This window comes from Ischnura elegans (assembly GCF_921293095.1).
Source record: "Ischnura elegans chromosome 13 unlocalized genomic scaffold, ioIscEleg1.1 SUPER_13_unloc_1, whole genome shotgun sequence".
Lineage (NCBI taxonomy): Eukaryota > Metazoa > Arthropoda > Insecta > Odonata > Coenagrionidae > Ischnura > Ischnura elegans.
This window is the reverse complement of record NW_025791657.1, coordinates 15,413,139-15,434,511: the sequence shown is the minus strand read 5'-3', so window position 1 is coordinate 15,434,511 and position 21,373 is coordinate 15,413,139. Positions and strand designations below refer to the sequence as shown.

Here is a 21,373-nt window from a genome sequence, read left to right as displayed (position 1 = left end):
TTTTTTCTTCCATTCTCCATATCACTTTCTCATTATTTTCTCAGTTCATGTGATTTATGATCGTAATTCTTGTGAAATCGTTTGAGATTAGTAAAGAGCAATATTATTAAATTATTTACTTATTAGTATAAAGTATACAAGAGAGTATATTACATGATAAGGAATATCATCAAAAATTAAAGTATTTATTAGTATATGCCATCAGAAACATTTAAGACATTTTTTCGGATCTAATGATAGCTTGGTTTATTTAATAATTACCATTATGCTTGTGCTTGGAAAATACAAAAACGACTCCCTACATCATGTTCTTTAGGAATTACTAAGTATATCCAAATTGCAAAAATATCATTTAATGCAGAAAGGCAATGTTCTTTCATGGTCTCGTAAGTTTAAATGACGGAAGAAAAGACATGGATACAATTGTCAGTGTGAAATGATTAATAATGGGAAGGGTGGATAAATACTGTAGGAGTTGAACTTCTAGGAAGGAGTCACAAAAAACTTATTGGTGCACTCTATTTGCCATCTCTGAGTGGTCTCAGTTAACAGAGGAGGATTTACTATTATAATGTTTAAATGGGAAATTTTTGTTGTTTTGCCTTTACTGTGTGACACCCAACATTCTCATCTAGTTTCATGTGAAAGAGGAGGACGAAGACCGCTTTGGCGAAGAGAGTTATCCCGTGATGCACACGACGGATCCAGCTGGAACTTTGAGTGATATCTCATACCCATTGGCAACTGGTGACTATGTGAGTGTACTCTTGCCTTGTTAAGCCCTTAGCTGCGGGGGCGTCACAATTTTGCTGTCACTGTGTGTGGGGAAGATATTTTTCCGTCGACCCCAGGCGTGTGTCTAGCAGGTGGTGGACCCTAGTATTCCGGGACTGCCCACCCTACCATGCGATGACAGACCATGAATATAATATGCCCTTGGTAATTACGCAGGGGCAGAAGACCCCCTTCCCTCCCGTGCAGAGGAGGCAAGAAATCAGGTCACTTGCCGAGGTACCCATAATGGTCACATAAACGCATCAAACATTGTTTCCTCGTCAGCGTAGAAAAATATCATACTAAATTTGCTGCATAGCTGTAAGTGATTCTTACAGAAAAATGTTACGCAGGCCCGAGGGCCACATATGTGGGGCATTCAAGTATATGAAAGAGTAACCAATGCGTTCAAATAAGTTTCCCCGGCTAATGTACAATGGGAGGGTAAATAAATTCCTAGGAAATGCAAGGATTCGTTGGAATGGTTTTCATCGTGAATGCACCGCGGAAAGCAGGGAGCTCTTTCTCTCTCGGATAAGGGATAATCCGAGTAGTACTCCCGGTGGTGAGGGTATCCAGTCCTCGAAATATGCCTTTGTGCTCTATGCCACTAGGTTGGGCCGAGTTCAAGCAACCGCGGAAAGGACGGCAATAAAATCTTAAGACAAAGGCTGCCAGTGGCAAGAAATTCTATACCCTTTTTCCGAACTGATGGTGGCTGGGTGGAAAATAGCAAGTAGCCAATCAGAAGCGTTGGCCCTTCCACCTCTCCCTTCTCCTTCATCCCCTTCCCTTTTCCCCTCCATCCGGCCGATCGGCGTTGCCAGCCTTGGGAATAACGGTACTTTCGGGGGCGGCGGAAGGTTCTCGGAGGAACGCTGTGCGGTCTCCACGGATTTGATTTGCTAACACTGCGAGCTGGAGAGCGATCAGCACAGTACAGAGTTCGGAGAGAGACTGCGGGCTCCTACACACTTTCTACTGTCGCTCTTCTGTAATTGGCTAGAAGAGTGGGTGGGTTTCGAGCACGCTCACGGTCAGGCGCCGTCAGTTCAGAAAAAAGGTATTGGTTTGGCCGAGTTATGGTGGAAAGGACGGCAATAAAATCTTAAGGAAAGGCCGCTAGTGGTAAGAATATCTTGTCAAACGAAGAAAAATGCTTTTCCCGCACTCACCATGCAGACCTTTCATAAACGTTCCGGCAGCCTAAGGGTTAATCACAGTTTAGCCATGATGCAGATTCACTGCTTTGTGGAATATATATACCCGACACTACTCTCATGGAGACATGGCGAGAGTTATGTGTGGAATCTGAATGCCTATGTTATATTCTGAAACTATATAGGTAATGTAGAAAAAGGATCACGGATGTCTACCACCTACAGTCCGGCCGCCGAGAGTTGTACGTTGACAGCTAGAAGTGGTAGGGGGCAAGGTTGCCAGGTAAGAAAGGGAAATGCCCACATCACATGTAAACAAAAGGGTTCCGCAAAGAAAGCAGCCGGAAGGGACGATGAGTGTGAAGGGTCCAAAGGAAGAATCCTTTGTTTTGGAGATTCGCAGAAAGGGTTGTTTTGCTGGTTCAGGCTTATTTCAGTGCTCCATGAGAATGTGACAACGTTGCATGACTAGGCAAGGGTGTGATGTGCATTTGGGGGACAGCAATTGGTTGCAAACCATGTTCTCCGCCACTCCTTTTAAAGTGCCATCGGACAACTCTCGCTGCCTGGACTGCAGGTCCAGGTTCGAGACACATTTGCATATAAAGGTTTCGCGCACCGTGACTTACCTTGAGTAATCGCTTTCTCTCAACTACTTCGATGGCTGCTGTGTGGTCACCGCCTCCAGTTTCTTATGCAGCTTGTGTCCTGGGTTCGAGTCCCAAAGTAGACTAATTTTTTTTCTCTTTTAAAATTTTAGAAGTTACTGTTACATGTCATCCCCATTGGTTTGATATAGTTTCTGGGCGATTTTTTTCTTTTCATAATAGCTTATGGATTTTAAATGGAACTCTGAATCGTGAACTCCACACTACTTTCCCATGTTTTGTAAGCATAGTGCTTTATCAGCCCCAGAAAAACGTATTTGAAGGTCCTCAGTACTTAAGACCCCTTGGGTATGGGTTCCCGTAATTTTAAAGAACTAAATTTTAGTATGTGAATATAAACCTTGTTTGAGACTAGGAAAACATAACTTTTCTCAATTCCAAAAAATAATGGCCCGCCAATAGTTAAGTATACTGTGGTTTTGACAGTGGTAACGATTACATGTTGTTTTGTTTGCTCTGAGATTTATTTTGCTGACTCTGATGTGTCACTTTCCTGAAAGGTTGTCTCGTTTCAAAATTATGCCATTACTTTTTCCAGTAAGGGAATTACAACTTGGTTAGTAGATAGATAGTACTTAGATAGCAGGTTGGTAAAATTATGAGTTCCTTAAGCTTCTGTGTGTATTGCTGAACTTCCTACTAAAAATGGAATTGATATATGCTGTATTCATATTTGGAAATTCCTCATGTATTTTTAGAATATGGAGTTGATGATATCAAGTGATCTCTGCATTTCTCTAGGGTTTTCTCAATGTGATAGGAAACACTAGAAGAATGTCGAGTTGGAGCCATTACCTATGAACACTAATTCTTATATGATGTAGTAGGGAAGAAAATACATCAATGGCAGAATTTTTCATGAGTATGATGTTACAATGTAGACATGATATTTTAAGGACTGCTTCCAAGTTAAAATAAATGGAAAAATAATAGTAATGAAAAAATTTTTATTTTGTAAATACTGTAGATTCCGTTTAATGGGTCCACCGGTTACTTGGGGCAGCCGCTTAATTGGGACAGATCTTGAACAGAACCCAATAGAGGAACATCCCAGAGAATTCTCTGCTTAATTGGGACAGCATGCTGCTTTATTGGGCCATGAGCCGGCAACATAGACTCTACACTCGCAACTAAATTAAATATTTTTGTTTTCAGAATATTATTTTTTTTTATTTTCCTCCTTTTATTTAGTCTTATTTTTCACAAATGTTCCTATTCTTGCCCTATTTTGAAATCTCTTGTTGTTATAATATCCGCAAAAGGATGGGACTTTTCTTTAATAGGACTTAGTAAAAGACATTCATTCAGCATCGCCCGACGCTGTGAAAAATATATTTTTAACTAAATTGTTATAATTCCTAAATATGATAATAAATTAACTAAACTCGCTGATTTATTAATCAAATTCATAGTTTAAAAAACTTATGTTGCATTATAAACATTCTTTAGTCTTCTTTCTACCATTTCAGAGTTTTTTATGCCCATATACAAGAGAACTCGCCTAATTGGGGCAAAGTGCACAAGTCCCGATATGTCCCAATTAACCGGAATCTACTGCATAACATTTCTGAGGAATTCCAAATTTTGATATAACGTGGTTTATATATTAGTTTTGGTCAATATTTTCAAAAAAGGTTCTGAATCCACTGCTCATGCATTATTTGTATCTTCATGATTACTTCCAGTCTACATCAGACGAGGATGGGGAGCCAATTGAGAGTTTGACAATTGCCCATAAGTCTACTGCAATGGCGTCTGGTGAGTACTCTTAACCCTTTCGAGACGGCGGAGTTTTTGTCTTAGCATGACTACTGTACTGAGCCCCAAGGGACTCTTCTTTCTCGTGGCCGTTCTGATGCCGTAATCGCAACCTTTAACGGAAAAATGATGCATAAGAATGCTGGCAAAACAATCATCTGAATGCATTTTCTGTGAATCGCACAATTAACTATCAAAAAGACTCATCACTTAAACTCAAATTAGATACTAAATATATTGCCCAATGTCTAATATTTGACGAAAAGTCATTTCATTCTAATTGTAAAACGTAAATAACTGAGATATTTTACTCAGGAGAAAAGACTCAGAAAGCTTCTCTACAAGTATTACCTGCATGGGTAACAATAATTTACAAGGTTGCTTATCACAACAGTTAACTCTACAATGCACTCAATACACTGAACTAAATGCAATGGATTAGGTGGCCGATGTCCGATCATCCAATCATATCCAAGTACCTCTAAGCCAATAATTAGTCACCTGTCCTTGGTGAACCCTTATTCGCTAAGAAGGGTCTCGCTGAACCTTTTTCGACCCCTCCACGCTGGGACCTCGCATTATCTGGGGTCCGAGAGTATTTGTGCTCCCTCCATTCCGGGTTTACAACCATACCCGCTGCATTGGTTCGCGGTCAACTTATGTATTGCTTATATGATTTGGCACATGGATAATTGTTGCTTGCACGTAAATTGCAGACTTTGAATTGAATTCCTCATTTTTTTATGAGCATTGTCAAATTTTAAGTGATGTCCTAAGGTCAATATTAACGCATTTAATGCAGCAACAATTTCAATGTTGATGTTTATACATAACTCGAGATATAAGTTAATATTTATCATATAATTTCGTTTATAAATTGTAAGCAGCTCAAAAGACAAAGAATTCAATTCTTTATTTATATTTGTTGAGAAACGAACGAATATTTATTTAAAAAACTGGATAAACTGGATAAGCAATGCATGACCCTTTTATAACCCCTCTTAGCGGTCCCTTACTGCTATGAGGGGTTATAAAAGACAAGGGGTCAGGGTACCTGCTCCCGAATTCCAAGGGTAAAGCCTAAACCCCACAGTGTTGGGTCCCGAAACAAAGACGTCGTACACCCGTGATGGTCATAAAGGAGTAGAGGTAGAAAACGTAAATATATGACTTTCGTTCTCATGGTCAGGAAAATCTCAGACGGAAATGTACGGCTTTCGTCTCCCGGGTCAAGAAACGTCCACACGTATATTTACGTCTTTAGTAGGGAATACGTAAAGGGCTTGCAAATAACTCTGTACATGGAGGGATTAATGTTAATAATTGAATACGATGTATATTTTAATGCTTTTATTTGGCCAACTTTTACTGTGACTGGAGTACTGATTGAGAATAGGGTGGTTTCCTATTATTTTTTTATTGCCTAAATCAAAAGATTATTACTCCTAAAGTACGTATTTCACGCTTTTAGATTTTTAAATGATTATATCTTTTTTTCGCGATTAAATGAAAAGTGAAAATTTTCAAGCGCGCGAAAACGCGAGGGCTCTCCGTGTGACGTATTTCTGGTTCCCGCTGCCGCCCTGTGAGGTGACCTTGAGGCGAGGCTTAGCGCTGATACGACGCAGGCTGCTAGCGGGTAGCTGAGTACCCTGCTGGCTGGTAGCGCTTGGCTTAAATAAGGATTATTAATACCTTATCAAATGAAGAAAACTTTCCGACCTTAGCCAGTTTTAATAAGTGATTATTAAGACATGTTTCCCTGAGCTCTGCGCCTCATGCATGCATTGGTAACCTCAGACGGTGTATAACTCCTATCTTCTCGTATAGAAACTAGGTCCCTGTGACGTCACGTGGAGTGGCAACTCTATTTGAGCGAGATAAAGGAAATTTCACTAAGGTCATTTGGCAATTATAGGAATTTCTTGTCACCTGTTTTCCTGCTAGCAAAGTCAAATGGACTTTCCTTTTATTCGATTTTTCTCTAATAACTTTTTATGAAATACTGTGTGAGACTGAAACTCTTACTGAAAATTACAAATAAGGTATTACGTCATGTAAAAGTTTAAGTAAAGGAATTCAACGGTAACAGTCGAAGTTATGATCGGTACAAGTGTAAGCTCGATGGATGCTTTTAGAAACTAAAGTGTTAAGTTTGGGAAAATTAAAACTATATGAAATTACACAATTATGGGACAGTAAAATATCTAATGCTCGTATAAATTGTAATTGAAGGTAATCATTACTTAAGAAGATATATCGTTATTTATTCATATCGATATTTGCAGCTTTATTCCATGCGATTGAACATAGCTGTTAGAGAAAATCATTCGCCTTGACCGGGATTCGAACCCGGATCCCCCGATTTCTGGTCGAGTGCTTTAGCCAGTTAAGCTACCGAGGCGTCATTCTTCCCTGTGGATATTTTCGGACACTACCGGACAAGGTGTTTCTGGACTGCTGAGCATATGATACCACAAGCAGTCCAAATCGTGCGCACAGCGCCACAGCCGGAGAGCAGGCCCGGACATAGAACACAAAGAGGTGTTCGCTCTTGACTAATTTTAAAGTATACCGGGACTAGCCGCGGTGATAACTTTTTACGGGAGTCACCCGCAATGCACGATTGTGCGAAAGGTCCACAGAGAAAAAATCATTCGCCTTGACCGGGATTCGAAACTGGATTTTTTCCTTGTGGATCTTTCGCAGGATTGTGCATTGCAGGTGACTCCCGTATAAGTTATCACCGCGGCTAGTCCCGGTATACTTTAAAAATAGCTGTTAGATATTTTCAGAGTATTACCTGGTTGGTAATATAAGTATTAGGTTATATTTATGCCTTCGTGCCAACCTTGGTATTCATTCTATGTCATTTGAATAGTTATGGGAGTGAAACTCACACGGAGAGTTAATATTAGGGCATTTAAAGAATAAAATTTAAAGCTAAATAATCCACTTTGCCCTGGAGCAAGTGTCGCACTTTCAGTACTTAGGATGCGATATAACATATGACGAGGAAAAAGGTATTATAAATAAGGTTAACACATTTCAGAGAATATGTGGCACTATTAGAAGAACTCTAAAGAACAAAACAAGAAAAGAAACACAAATAAAATTTTACAAAGTGATGGCAGTCCCTGCTGTACTCTACGGATCAGAATGTTGGGTACCAAAGAAGAAGGAATTAAGGCAGATAGAATCGTATGAAATGAAATTTTTAAGATCAATAAAAGGCTGCACAATATTGGATAAAGTAAGAAACACTCAAACAAGAGATGAACCGAGTGTCCAAGCAGTCACTGACAAACTTTAAGACTACAAACATAGGTGGAAGGAACATTTACTTCGAATGCCAAATGAAAGAATTCCAAAACAAGCAATGGAATATCAACCATTTGGCAAGAGAAGTATAGGAAGACCAAGGAAAAGATGGTGATGTGGAGCCGGAACAGGTTTAGTAGCCTAATCCTGGAAGGAAGAAGAAGAAGATAATCCACTTTGCACAAATGAAGTTCTGATAAATACAATCATTCATTCGAAAACCGAAATAAGCAGTCGCCAGTGATATTATTGTTGATGCGGAAATTAAACATTATACTTTGTTTACTCGGACAACAATGGATCCGTGCTACGTATCATGTTCAACGACGCGTGGGTTTTACCAGTAATGATGTTTCCTAGCCACACTTCCGTGCTTATTAAATTTAATTCCATTTTAGAGTTTAAACTGCATCTTACGAATCAAAATCTTCTACACTGGAGAGCACTTGCCAGTATCAAAAAGTTGTATTGTTGTTTCAAAGTCGCTTTCACTTCCACTGCATGGTCAAAATTGAACGCTTGCCTGAGCGTAGAGGTAGCATCAACGGAGAGTTCCACGCGTTCCGTGTGGCTTCATTGACTCTCGGTTCACTCTGCGAGATTCCTGAGCCCCAAGCATGCTTCCCTAACTCCTTCGCGGGAGTGCACGTAGGGTACCTCTCAGCACTGTTCACGCTTTCCAAATAGGGTAGTTTCCTTCATCAAAGAAAACGAAAGGCATTGGTGGCGATTTGTTACCCACCATTAGTGTGTTCATAATGTACAAATTATTTTGTTTTAGAAATCCCAATTTAGACGAATGGCAAGGGTCCATTTTATCCTCATTTGAAAAAGGCCAGATTGGCACCCATGCGATGCCACTCCACGTGACGTCAAAGGGACCTAGTTTCTACATGAGAGGAAAGGAGTTTTACATCGTCTGAGGTTACCAATGCATGCATGAGTCTCAGAGCTCAGGGAAACATGTCTTAATAATCACCTATTAAAACTGCCTAAGGTCGGAAAGTTTTCTTCATTTGATAAGGTATTAATAAACCTTTTTTTACGCCAAGCGCTACCAGCCAGCAAGGTACTCAGCTACCTGCTAGCATCCTGCGTCGTATCAGCACTCAGAGCCTCACCCCAAGGTCACCTTACACGCTGACAGCTGGAACGAGAAATACGTCACACGGACTTTTCCCATCATTCCTACTTAGCCGTCGCATTTTCGCGCGCTTGAAAATTTTCACTTTTCATTTAATCGCAAAAAATAGATATTGTCATATAAAAATCTAAAAGCGTGAAATACGTACTCCAGGAGTAATAATCTTTCGTTTTAGGCAATAAAAAAATAATGGGAAACCACCCTATTGGTCGTTTTGCATTGTTGCTATGAAGTAATGCGTTACATAAATAAACAGTTATTCGGGACGGAACAACAATAGAGTGCACATTGCATTGAATTCAAAGTGTAATTTAACTCTTTTATTTTAATTAAGTGTTTAAAACTCCCCTAAGAACCGTTAAGTATATATTAGGAGAATGTATTCAAAACAGTACATATTTGCTTTCCTTGTGCAGTATGGCTTTCGACCTAATCTTTCCTTTGCCGAGATTCGCATAATTAGTTGTACACCTTGGCAGTGGTGTACTGCACCAGATCTGCATACAATAGTGTGCAAACTGCAGAAGAGGACAGGCATGGGGCTATTTCCCTCCCAGTAGGTGTCTTTGGGGAGGAAGACTCAAGAAAGATTAGGGTGTACCCTAGGAAAGAAGGGTCGATTCATTTCTCGTTGACCTTCTTCACGATTGCCGATGGTATTTATCCGTGAAATTAACCTCAACTTCAACATGTGATATTGTGTTTACTTAGTTCTCAATATTGGCTTTTTTATGGAACTGCCAGTTTAATGCATATGGTGAGATTTAAAAGTGACAAAAAGCCGAATGGGAAGGCGAAGTCGGCTAAGGGTTGGCGGTAAGGCACCTAGCAGGGGTAAAAAGTCTTGTTGCTGATTGACTACGTAATCGGCCGCTGTGAGGGAGCACCACGCCCTCCCCCCCCACTATTTAAAGACAGTGTTATTTATCGAAGTCCAGGATTTTCGATTTGATTTTTCTTGCTGGAAAATCAAATCGAAATACATCAAGTGGAATGTCCCTCATTGCTAAATGCGACCTCTATGGTAAGGATTATATCCTTATATTTTTATTAATCTTGCAGAAGAGGAAACTGAAATAAAACGATTTTAGTATGTCCCAATTTACTTTACATTGAAAATAATTGTCGACATAGAATGAATATTATGGTTGCCATGTAGCCTTAAATACAACAAAAAAGTTATATTACCAATCAGGTACTACCCTGAAAATTTCGGACAGTTACGGTCAATATCAAATGAGAAAATGAGACCTATCGATATAAATTCATATCGATATATCTTCATAAATAATCATTATTCAGCAAAATAATTAACATGCATGTATTGTAAGTTGCTGTCTTAGCAAATTTTCAAAACTTTTATCCCCGTAACTATGTAAATAAGTCTGAAGAAGGGCTATATCGAATGCACACTTGGATCGATAATAACGTCTACTCTCATTATTCGATCCACTTGATTTAACTTTTGTCTGATTCATCATCACATTAGCAGTAGTATTGTATTTGACTTTCGTATTTGCACCTTGCTTAACAAAAAAGTTATTATCGAATAAAGCGTATCCAAGGAGATTGGTATCGATATATCTCTCACATGAATCGACCTGGTGGAATGGCCATCATTGTAAAAGTTGACCTTTTTAATATATAGTTTTACCCTGAAAAATTCATTCCTCTAGCTTGAACGGTAGCAAAATAATTCAAGATTGTTTGCTCCACAAAATAATGGCAACAATGATTTTTGATGCGCAGGATATTTTTCAGAATTTTATTATGAATTAACCAAGAGGGTTACGGGAAAATCAGGGTAGATCGTGAGGGTACGAAGTGCCCTCAACGGTTTTTCCAGAATATTCCAAATATTCGTATGCCAAAGACACAAGGCCGAAAGCCGAAATTGAATATTCTTCATCTTAACAATGGAAAATCGAAAATCGCTTATTCCTCGGAATTCTTTCGACTCATGAATATTCCAAGATAGACAAAAAATCAAACAAAAATGTAGTATCTTGCGATTCAAGGAATTTGTCCTACGATTATTGCAAGTTGGTCAAAAGAATTCCAAAGATTCCAAAGAAAAGCATATGAAATAAGTAAATTTATAAGCATAGGAAATTTTCAAAAAAGTCATAAAAAATACTTCTTATCAAAATATCGCAATGACAACTTTTGGAAATAAATTTTGAGTGTGCTGTGTGGGATCATTAGCTTGAAACAGGCGTAGAACATGCTATGGCGCAAAGTTCAGTACGATTCTTTTGCTCGAGAGAACAAAAATTCGCTAATATGTGTTGTAGAAATGCATTAATGGTTTAATAAAATGCCTTAAATCTGTTTATAGAAATGAAACTCCAAAGTGGATATTCTAATGAGCTTTAAAAATAATTATTCCATTTTCCGTTTCACTAAAACTGCATTTTTGGGGTCGTTTCAAAATGCGGCAAGTTTATCTTCACTATGTACCAGGAATCTGGTACGTACAATAAGATATTTTATTATAAGTTCAGTGCAAAATTTGTTTGTACTAGCGTGCTGTTGACGTAATAAAAGGTTTTCCTTTTATCTGAAAATAACATCTTTGAGAATTCTGGATCCGCCCTTAGAATTTTGCATTGCATGCAGGCGTGTTACTTTTGGTTGGGTGTCTGACTCACCATTTATGCTGCATTAAGTATTGAAATAGAAGTAGTTAACTATGAGCGGTATCAACTGTTTGTTAACCCAGACATTGTCTTTCCAGTGACGAATGCAGAAAAGGCTGCAGTATTGCTCAACCATGTGGAGAATATGCAGCCGAGAGACATGCATCCCATGGTATGGTCCTTAGGTGGTCCTACTCAACCTACTTTTTTTGTATTTTTAATCATTTTAGTTAAGTACGTGAAGTAGTACTTATGTTGCCTCAAATGTCATTCCTGCTTTTTACATTTCCTCTGTTTTCTTTAGGCTCTTGATGCTATAATGATATATCGTTTTTGGTAAATTGTACAGGGAAAACTTTAGTCTTGCAATTGCCATGTGCTTTCTGTTGCCATAGAGATGCGAAACCATTTCATTCATCAACATTCTTAAATTTTGATGGTATTATTAATATAGATTTTTAATTATTGTAAGCATGGAACATGTAAGCTGTTCATTGTGCAATGCCTATTAATGTAATTTCATTATGCATAACATCTAGAAGTATGGATCTATGACTACTTCCTAAGGTTGCTTCTGATTCTTCATTTCGATAGGTACCGGTGTACCATGGCTTCCATGTAATGATAAGGAAAATTGATAAAATAGAGTGCCTCTCTAGGGCAAAAAACAACCCTGGGAGATTGCAGCGGCTCCTGCTGGAGAAGATAAAGGGGAGGGAGTATATAAAAACACATTGCGCAAGGGGGCAAAGAGCGACAACAGGTGGACTTCCAGCGGCTGATGCAGATGTATTAAGTGCAGTGCAGTGTGAGTCGATGAAATTAATTCTTTTAATTGGATGCACTATACTTAATAGTTCTATTTTTTGGCTGCTTAGTTAAGATGGATACCTATGTGCAAAGATATCACAATCAATTTAGTGGCACAAGTTGTTTGACTTAAACTACGTATTGTAGTTAAATTAACCATCATTTCGTATAAAAACTGCAGTGAGTTTGCAAACTGCCATCTTGCCTAAACTGGCATCCTGCTATTTCTGATTATTCACGTGCACCGTATTTGTCTGAAAATAGTGCCCCCTTTTTTTCCAAAAATGCCCGTGGTAAGAGTAAAGGGGAGACCATATTCAAACCCATTTTTTTTTCTTTTTGCCTGGAACTCAAGCATCAAAATTAGGGGGGGGACTATATTTGGAGAAATACGGTATTTGCCATTACCTACGTATTACTGCCTGAAACATTGATTTGTGTGCTGATGTATTTTGAGACTCTGATTTGTGTTCTCACAAATTGGTCCTCCTGGTCCAGTGCTAAATAAGAGGTTCATTGTTGCTGCTTTTTATAGGGTTGTAACTTTGCCCATTGTCACATGTTTTTGTAAGGAATCTAATGTATTTGTAGTAGCTAATATATATATATTTTCTTAATGTATTACAGTGTACACAGAATCACTCTTCAAGGGACAAAAGGTGCCGTCTATCGAAAAGACATTTAACCAAATGTCAGGAAATATAAGGAAGCTAGACCGGTACCATGAAGGGAAGTACCGGTATGCCAGAAAGCAGAAGAAAAATAAGTATGTAGTTTTGCAGTCAGTAAAGAACCTTCTAGAATGGTGTTCAACATTATTGTCAAATGAGAGTTGGGTAATAATTCTTCGTAACTTGTTCCAGGAATGTTGGAGATGAAAATCTGAGGCAATTGCACGAGTATGGAGAAATGAGCACTCCACTTAGTGAAGCATTTGCATACGCACACGGGAAAAACCGTATTCATACAACAATTGTGAAAAGACTTTCTCAAGAAAGAGCTTCTTAGTGAGGCATTTGCATACGCACTCAGTAGAAAAACCATATTCATGCAACGATTGTGAAAAGACTTTCTCGACGAAGACCCACTTACAAGGAAACATCCCAAAGTGATGTTCAGCATCTGGATACTGATATTATTTTCTGAAACTGTATAGGTAAGGTAGAAAAAACATCAGGGCTTTCTTCCACATAGGCCCAGGTTCGATAGATATTCGCTTGTAAAGACTTCACGCAACATGACATCCCTTGAGTAATCGCCGTGGTAAGGCAAAATTTGGAGTTTCCTTTAAAATCCATAAATTGATATTATATTTAAAAAATCACGAAGTAACTAAATAAAACGAATGGGGATAAAATATAACAGTGATTTCAAAAATTAGAAGAGAGAAAAACGTGGCCGTAGTTAAGAGGTAGCGATTGCTCAAGGGACATCATGCTGCGCAAAATATTTACAAGCGAATATCTCTCGAACCCGGGCCTATGTGGAAGAAAGCCTTGACACCTTTTCTACCTTACCTATATAGTTTCAGATAATAACATTGGCATGCAGATCCCGAACATCACCTTGGCGATGCCTCCTTGTTGGTGACACATTTGCATACAAACACAGGGGAGAAGCCTAATTCATGCAATTAATGCGAAAAGTCTTTCTCTACAAGGGGCATTTTTGTTGGATGTGAACGTACGCAAACGGGATAAGCCCTTATTTGTGTGACGAATTTTGGAAGTCTTTTTCGACCAAGAGCCTCACGGCACAGATGAGTGTACAAAAACCCGAGAGGATCCTATGTTCTGCAACGTTTGCAGCAGGTATGTCACTCATTAGTGTGACATAGTTACACATTCTGATACTCACAGGAGTAATACCTTATAAATGTAACATTTTTTGTAAATATTTTGCTCCGCAATTCACCTTGACAGTCACAACTAACCAACAACGACTAACAAATTAGAGCAGCCATATTCATGCATAGTTTACATCAAGTCTGTCACTGCAAGGAATGGCCTTGACTACCTCATATGTACACATACGGTTGTGAAACATTATTCATGCTGAGTGCACTCAAAGTCCTCCTCCATGATTTCTAACCTCAACCGCCACATGCACAGAAAAGTGAGGAACACTATTATGTATTGTATGTTGTATGTTTTGACTCAAATAAGTCACCTTTGCGCACATGACTTGTTTGCTCATGGACATGATAATTCGTCTTGATATTCCTAATGTTCAAATTCAGCCACACGCAAATCTGTGCTGATGAATATTTTTCGTTTACAAAATGTTTTCATGATGATTATTGAAGAAGAGTGGTAGCAGAAAAGGACACATTCCCAGGCTATCAGATGTGGATCAGAAAACCTGCATGCCAAGTTTTTACTGAAGACATGCCAATAATTATCAGTAAAAGGTGTCTTACTCTAAGTCCATTCATAATTTTCATGCCCTTTATGGTTCTCAATTTTTCTGAAATTAATCATTATTGCTTGCTGCATACTTCCTTGAAATAAACAAAATTGTTGTACGCGTGTTGTAAATAGTTATTATCTTTGCATAACAATTAAAGTGAGACTGAGTTGCCAATTGAATGAATGAAGTGTGTCATTTTGTTTTTCTTAAGTATTTTATCCTTACTACACTATCTCCAATAAAATCTGCTCAAAGATCATTCAGAATAGTGACCCCACCAAACACAAGCGTATACCATTGTTTTACGGCAATGGAAAAAGGTGAACGAACGGCTCCAAAATACGCAGAGTATTTAAAAAAAAAGATCGAAGGCAGAATCAGGAGGGAATATCTTTACCGCAAATGAAAGGGTGATATGAAATCTTTCATTGACATGTGGTGTCAGGGCGGTGTCCTTTGCGAAGTGGAAAAGGTGGAATCCGGAGACACGATACTGAAATTGAGGATGGAGCCATAGAAGAAAAAATACAATAATACGGGCGGAGTCTTACTGGGGCATCGCCACTTGGAGGGGGGGGCCACATGCGCGGAGGGATGGGGTCCAAGGTTGCGGTAACCAGCCCCTTCGGCGGACCCCCCCTGTGCGCGGCCCTTCCCCTCGGAGAGTGGAAGAGCGATGGAAATGACGTTGAACGGAAAAATGAATGAATGAAAATGAAAGAATAATGATGATATATTGATGAATAAAACAAGGAGGTGATGAAAAACTTATAAACCTTTAAAAAAAACCTTCCTTATAATAATAAAAATAAATGTATGCTTGGGGAAGAGACCTTATTCATGTAACGAGTGTGAAAAGTCTTTCTTGAGGATGAGCAGCTTAGTTAGACATATACACAGGACAGAAACCTTATTCGTGCATAGTCTGCAGCAAGTCCTTTGCTCAGAGCTATGACCTTAATTACCAAATGCATGTACACACAGAGGAGAAACTATCAATATAACATTTGTCGCAAGTCTTTTGCTGTGAGTACTACCTTTGACTATCAAATGTGAATGCACACGGAAGAGAAGATTATTCATGTAATGAATGTAATAAGTCTTTATCTGAAAAGGGCAACTTGGCAAGACACCCATACTCAAGGGAGGGAAACCTTTTAAATGCAACATTGCTGTTGGTCTTCTGCTGAGAGTTGTGATCTTTCGCATATCCCACTTACCCTAGCGGGTATTCCAGACCCTCAGACTCCCCAGTGTTAGTTGTGCCTAAAACCTTGATTCCTGGCTGCTCCCCTGGCAGTGCGGATTGCATTCACTAATTATATTCATGTATGTTTGAATGGAATTAAATAAATCTCCATCATTCCCATTAATGTCCAAAAATCAATAGAAAATTAACATCATTACAATATCCACACAATATTACTTTTAGATATTATGCTTTTTCAAAAAGCCAGCACATATCAATATCCTCACAATATCCATGCAATACTACTTTTAGATACCTATAATGCTTATTGGATATTGGTAACTATCGATGGATATTGTATGGATATCCATTGCTACTAGGGATATTTCATCAGCTGGTATTTGGATATTTATTTTTACATCTTCTTTATTGCTATTTGTCAGTCTCACTCTTAAATATTTAAATTGGTTAGTCTTTTTATTTATAAAATATATTGCTGGTAATTAATACTCTTGGCCCTCATTTGTGCTAATTTTCATGTAATCTCTTTTTCTTCATTCACCTTTAAACCTACTTTGTTTGTCCCTCTCAATATCACCATTGCTTGGTCTTTTATGTCTTCCTTATTTTCAGTAACTATTGCTACATCATCTGTAAGAGCGGGCAGATTAATCTTCTCTGGCAATGTGTGCAGTAAGTTCTTTTGCTCGGAGGAATGGCCTTCTTTCCCACATGCTCACAATCACAAGAGAGAAACCACATTCGTGCAAGGAGTGCGAAAAGTCTTTCTTGAAGAGGTGCCGCACACGGTGACACTTTTTCGTACACACTCGGAAGAAGCCATGTTCGTGTAACAAATTTGTCAAGTCTTTGTCGACAAAGAGCCTCATAGTATGGACATGCGTTAACTCACCCAAGAGGGGCCTTATTTCTGCAACAAGTTTTTTACTCATCAGTGTCACCGAATAACACATTTGTACACACGCACCGGACCCTGTAAACACAAGTAGCTGCAGCAGCGCTGCACAGGGGTTTCACAGCTGCAAGTTCGTTTCCGTTTCAATGGAGCGCGGTAACAGCGCTTGTGCAGCGCTCTTTCGCAACGCGCTGGCGAAACATGCAATTGCAGCGCATCAACAGCGCATGCGCAAAGCATGCCAGCAGCACGCTGCTAATGCGAGTTTGTGCAACAATCCTCCGCTACGCGATACGCGATTGTTTACCAGGGTGCTTGGGAAGTTTGCTGAGGCTATGGCGGCCAACGTTGTGGAACTGTTGATCGTCCTTTTTTAACACACGAAAATAAATTAAAGAACAGCCATAACAAGAAACTCAGTACAGTTATCTTTGTACATAAATAGAGTCCTGTGTATTATGTTTTTATTTTTCTCTCTCAACATATGCGTAAGTAAGTGGTCCGGGGCATCATTTTCAAGACGGTTAACGTGAATATCATGAATTTTGTTAACTATAATTTGCAGTAGCTGAGGATGCGCATGGTCACGATGAAGTTATTTTCACGTCATGAGAAGAGGCGAACTAAATCTTGACGGCAACCTCGTCAACTGAACGTCATTTTGAACTTTTTTTCCGCTTGGGTTGTGGTTCAGGGGAAAAACAAATTCAAATATCCATCCGTTCGGCAAAACATATCTCATAATTTGTCGCTTCTGTCAGACCTGGAAATATAGCGGGACTCTAGTCTTATTTTCTCAGTGTCCCTCTTAGAGATATCTATTCTCAATTGTTCAAGCAATCTAAGCCTAGCGCGCAGCCTCCGAGTCTCCAACGGCTCCCAGCCTAATTCGCTTAACATCCGAGTAACGCTGTTTGTACGCCCATAGCGGTTTTTGGCGAACCTCTCAGCCTTCCTTTATTTTGCTCAGTTCGTGGATTAAGTCTTTCTGCGCCGGATCCCTACGCTCGCAGCATATTCAAGGTGCGGTCGGACGAGTGCGAAATAGCACCTTTCTTTTACTTTCTCATCCGAAAATTTTCCCACAAGTCTTGACGAATCCTAATTTTTTCAGGGCTATGAAAAAAATTTTCCTTATGTGTGTTCCCCACGTGAGGTTCGAAGTTATCGTAACTCCCAGGTACTTGATTTTGCCTGTTGCCTTTATGCTAATACCGCCCACAGCATAAACATGGTTAGAGTTGGACGAATTCCGCAAGAAATGTGCCCATGTGCATTTGCTCGGAATAAGTTCGAGTCCCCACTCTTGGCTCCACAAATAATGAACGTTGTTGAAGTCAGATGGTAGAATTTCATAGTCAGAGTGATCACTTATTTCGCGATAGATGACAGCGTCGTCAGCAAATAAACGGATTTTTCTGCTTATGCGGGAGCAGAGATCATTAATGTATATAATGAACAACAGGGGGCCGATTAGGCTTCCTTGTGGAACATCTGATGTAACTTTTACAACATCAGAGCCAATTCCGTCAAGAACTACTTTTTGCTCACTATCACTGAGAAAGTCGCGTATCCAGTTTACAACTGTTCCGTTTAATCCACATGACTGTTATAAGGGAGTAACTTTTATGGGATTTGCCGCGCGAAGCCGCTTATTTACACTTGTGCTGCAGGAAAGCGAAGCCGCCTGAAAAGTCTACATGTTTTACCTGGGGTGGTTATTGCTGACAAAAAATTACGCGAACAAACGCAGGCATACCGAACGCCAAGGATAGTTTCCGCAACACACGTATACCTTCGTGTCATGCAGGGAAGCCGTATAAGTAGGATATAAGCAACGCGCAGTGAGTTAAATCCAGCAAGTCCTCAACTTGTTTCAACAGACGAACTTTCAGAAATGCGAATGTTCTTGTCATATCGAAAATTTCAGAAGTGACCAAAAAGCCCGATGGGGTAATCCCAGTTCAGACAAATGGCAATGGTCACATTTAACCGCATTTGAAAAAGGCCAGATTGGCGCCCATGTGATGCTACTCCACGTGACGTCACAGGGACCTAGTTTCTATACGAGTAGCTAGGAGTTTTACATCGTCTGAGATTACCAATGCATGCATGAGACACAGAGCTCTGGGAAATGTGTCTTAATAATCACCTATTAAAACTGCCTATCGTCAGAAAGTTTCCTTTGTTTGATAGGCTATTAATAATCCTTATTTAAGGCAAGCGCTATCTGCTAGCAGGGTACTCTGCTACCAGCTAGCATCCCGAGTTGTATCAGCGCTCAAAGCCTTGCCCCAAGGTCAATTCACACAGTGACAGCAGGAACCAGAATGACATAACATGTCGTTTTCCCAGCATTCATACTTAGCCGTCCCATTTTCGCGCTTGAAAATTTTCACTTTTCATTTAATCGCTAAAAATAGATATCACATGTATGCATTCTTTTCACTATTACTTCGCTACCCTTCTCTATGGAGCAAACGACTTAGGCTGTCGGTGTTCTCCTCCACACTTTCGGTAGCACCGTGAGAATGGAGATTTTGGAACCTGTACACCGCTGAAACCTACGCAATTAAAATGTGATTATTAAACATGGAGAACACAGCTATCGCTACACGAATAAAATCATTTTAATCCTTCCAATGCATCTTGTTTCATGACATATGAATTATTCATGTATGCTATGAATGTTTCAACATAGCTAAGCTTTGAAAGTCATTGTATTGTTCATCTTAATAGTGTTAAACTTATGAAAATCGAATGACAAGATACACTCGTCATCGCCCGGTTTGGCGTCAAAGGTTTATGACGAGCTAGACTCGTCATTACAGAGTAAGGGGCTAACGAGGTAAATACATTGAAACAACTGTATGAGACCTCGTTACTTTTCATGTCTTAATCCTGCTTCACACAATCATTGTATTCGTCATTTACTAGTGGTTAATTTTGAGATCGCCAGAGTGATCACCCGCAAATGATCGTCGACAGCAATTGATTTTTGTGATCACTATTGCGAGGAGCATTCCCATCACGTATTTCATCACTCGTCCTCTCCCTTTTTCCGACACTGAAACCGTCACTAAAACCCCATATTAGCCAAAAGGAAAGCATTCCCGTATAGAGCCACACCAACCCACCCACGGAGATAAAATGAACAGAGTATAGTGGCTCCCAGCCTTCGCTTTACGCCTATCTGTACTCCCGAAGCAGTTTTTTTTACTGATCATGCAGCTTTCCTATGTAATGGTGCTTTGCCTAAGTGGAGTCACTCCATTTTAGGGAAACATCTTCGAACAACATTATTTAGAGACGTTAATTTCACTTCAGCCATCTTTCTCTCTGTACCTTCCTCAGACACCATCGAGTAAACCAACCGAGATTATATGCGCACTCGCAAAAGGCCACCTCCTTCACTTTGTTTAGCGATTACTTTTATTGCATTTAATAATATTTAGTTATAATAATAGCTTTTATAGCTCTCAGGGCTATGTAAAATACAGGACTATTGAAATACACTATAAATGCACATAGAAATTGAAACACTCCTCTGAAGGGATACCTCAAGGAATTCAGTAATGCTATTACAGATTACGGCTTACCTTACTATTACGAGATAAGTCTCGCCCTATAAAAAGTAAACGGTAAGAGCTGATTAAACTATTGTCTTTCTTGTAAGGAGAATCGTCAAAACAGCCTTTCTTACACAATAGCCAATTTATGATTGGCAAAATGACAAGCACCCCAGAAGTATATTCATAAACTGTCGTGAGTGGACAGCACCTATCAGTTCGACTCTGAGCTGCCCACTTTACAAGAAATCATAGTGACCGCTATTACCCGCTGCACGCCATTACCGTCTCCCTCTATATTCACCAAAATCCAAAAACTAAAATTTAAAGTCAACTTTCATTAAAAGTAAACTTATAATTAGATTGTGATGAACAGAATATTTAACGATTAATTTTTATTGCTATTTCTTTAGACCGTTCATCTTAACTGTGATTGTGATTATGCTTATCTACTTCAAAGAGTTTTTGACGATCTCAGCTACCACTGGCCCGGGGATAAGAAGGATTGTTAGGGTAAAGTAGACATAGAAGGATTGGCTTAAGTGTTGATAGGCCACGTTACAGCCTGTCCATTTGTCCAGCACGTAGAGAAATGGCAACAGCATCAAAAGGCCAACCTTTTTTTTGGAACAAAAACATATAAACAACAATAAGAGCTCTTATAATAAGTTTGCATATTCAAACTCATCTACATCACACGTCTATTTCATGGACGAGTGCTATTACACCTGGGTCAATATAGGTATTACTTTGGTTGAGTTACAAAAATTAAAAGCAAATTGAGTTTTCAACTTCCTTTTTTATGATCAATTTTAATTGCTGATTTTTGAAACCAAATCATCATAGCTATTATCAGCCACAGATCTGCTAGAGTTGCAGTAGGTTCTGGTGAATGCAAGATATATCCCAAATTTTCGTAGTTTACCTTCATTTCCCGGAGAGCTGCAGTGATGGGCAGATCCTTTTGCCAATTGCTGCTTCTAATGTTAACGGACACTTATGCAATTTTTCACAGA

At 39.3% G+C, this 21,373-nt stretch overlaps 1 protein-coding gene and 1 non-coding gene across 2 annotated transcripts in view; one reads left to right on the top strand and one right to left on the bottom strand.

The window, feature by feature from the left end:
• The window catches only part of LOC124172323, a 59,198-nt gene extending 45,733 nt beyond the window's left edge, over positions 1-13,465 (top strand). The window contains exons 5-10 of the mRNA XM_046551766.1: positions 636-755; positions 4,288-4,360; positions 11,563-11,636; positions 12,059-12,272; positions 12,902-13,040; positions 13,138-13,465. Coding sequence (XP_046407722.1) covers positions 636-755; positions 4,288-4,360; positions 11,563-11,636; positions 12,059-12,272; positions 12,902-13,040; positions 13,138-13,282 — 765 coding nt within the window. The 3' untranslated portion in view covers positions 13,283-13,465. The remainder of the gene's footprint in view (positions 1-635; positions 756-4,287; positions 4,361-11,562; positions 11,637-12,058; positions 12,273-12,901; positions 13,041-13,137) is intronic.
• Trnas-aga lies at positions 6,692-6,764 on the bottom strand. Its single transcript has one exon. It is a non-coding gene; the product is annotated as a tRNA-Ser (tRNA).
• Positions 13,466-21,373: the final 7,908 nt, after the last annotated feature.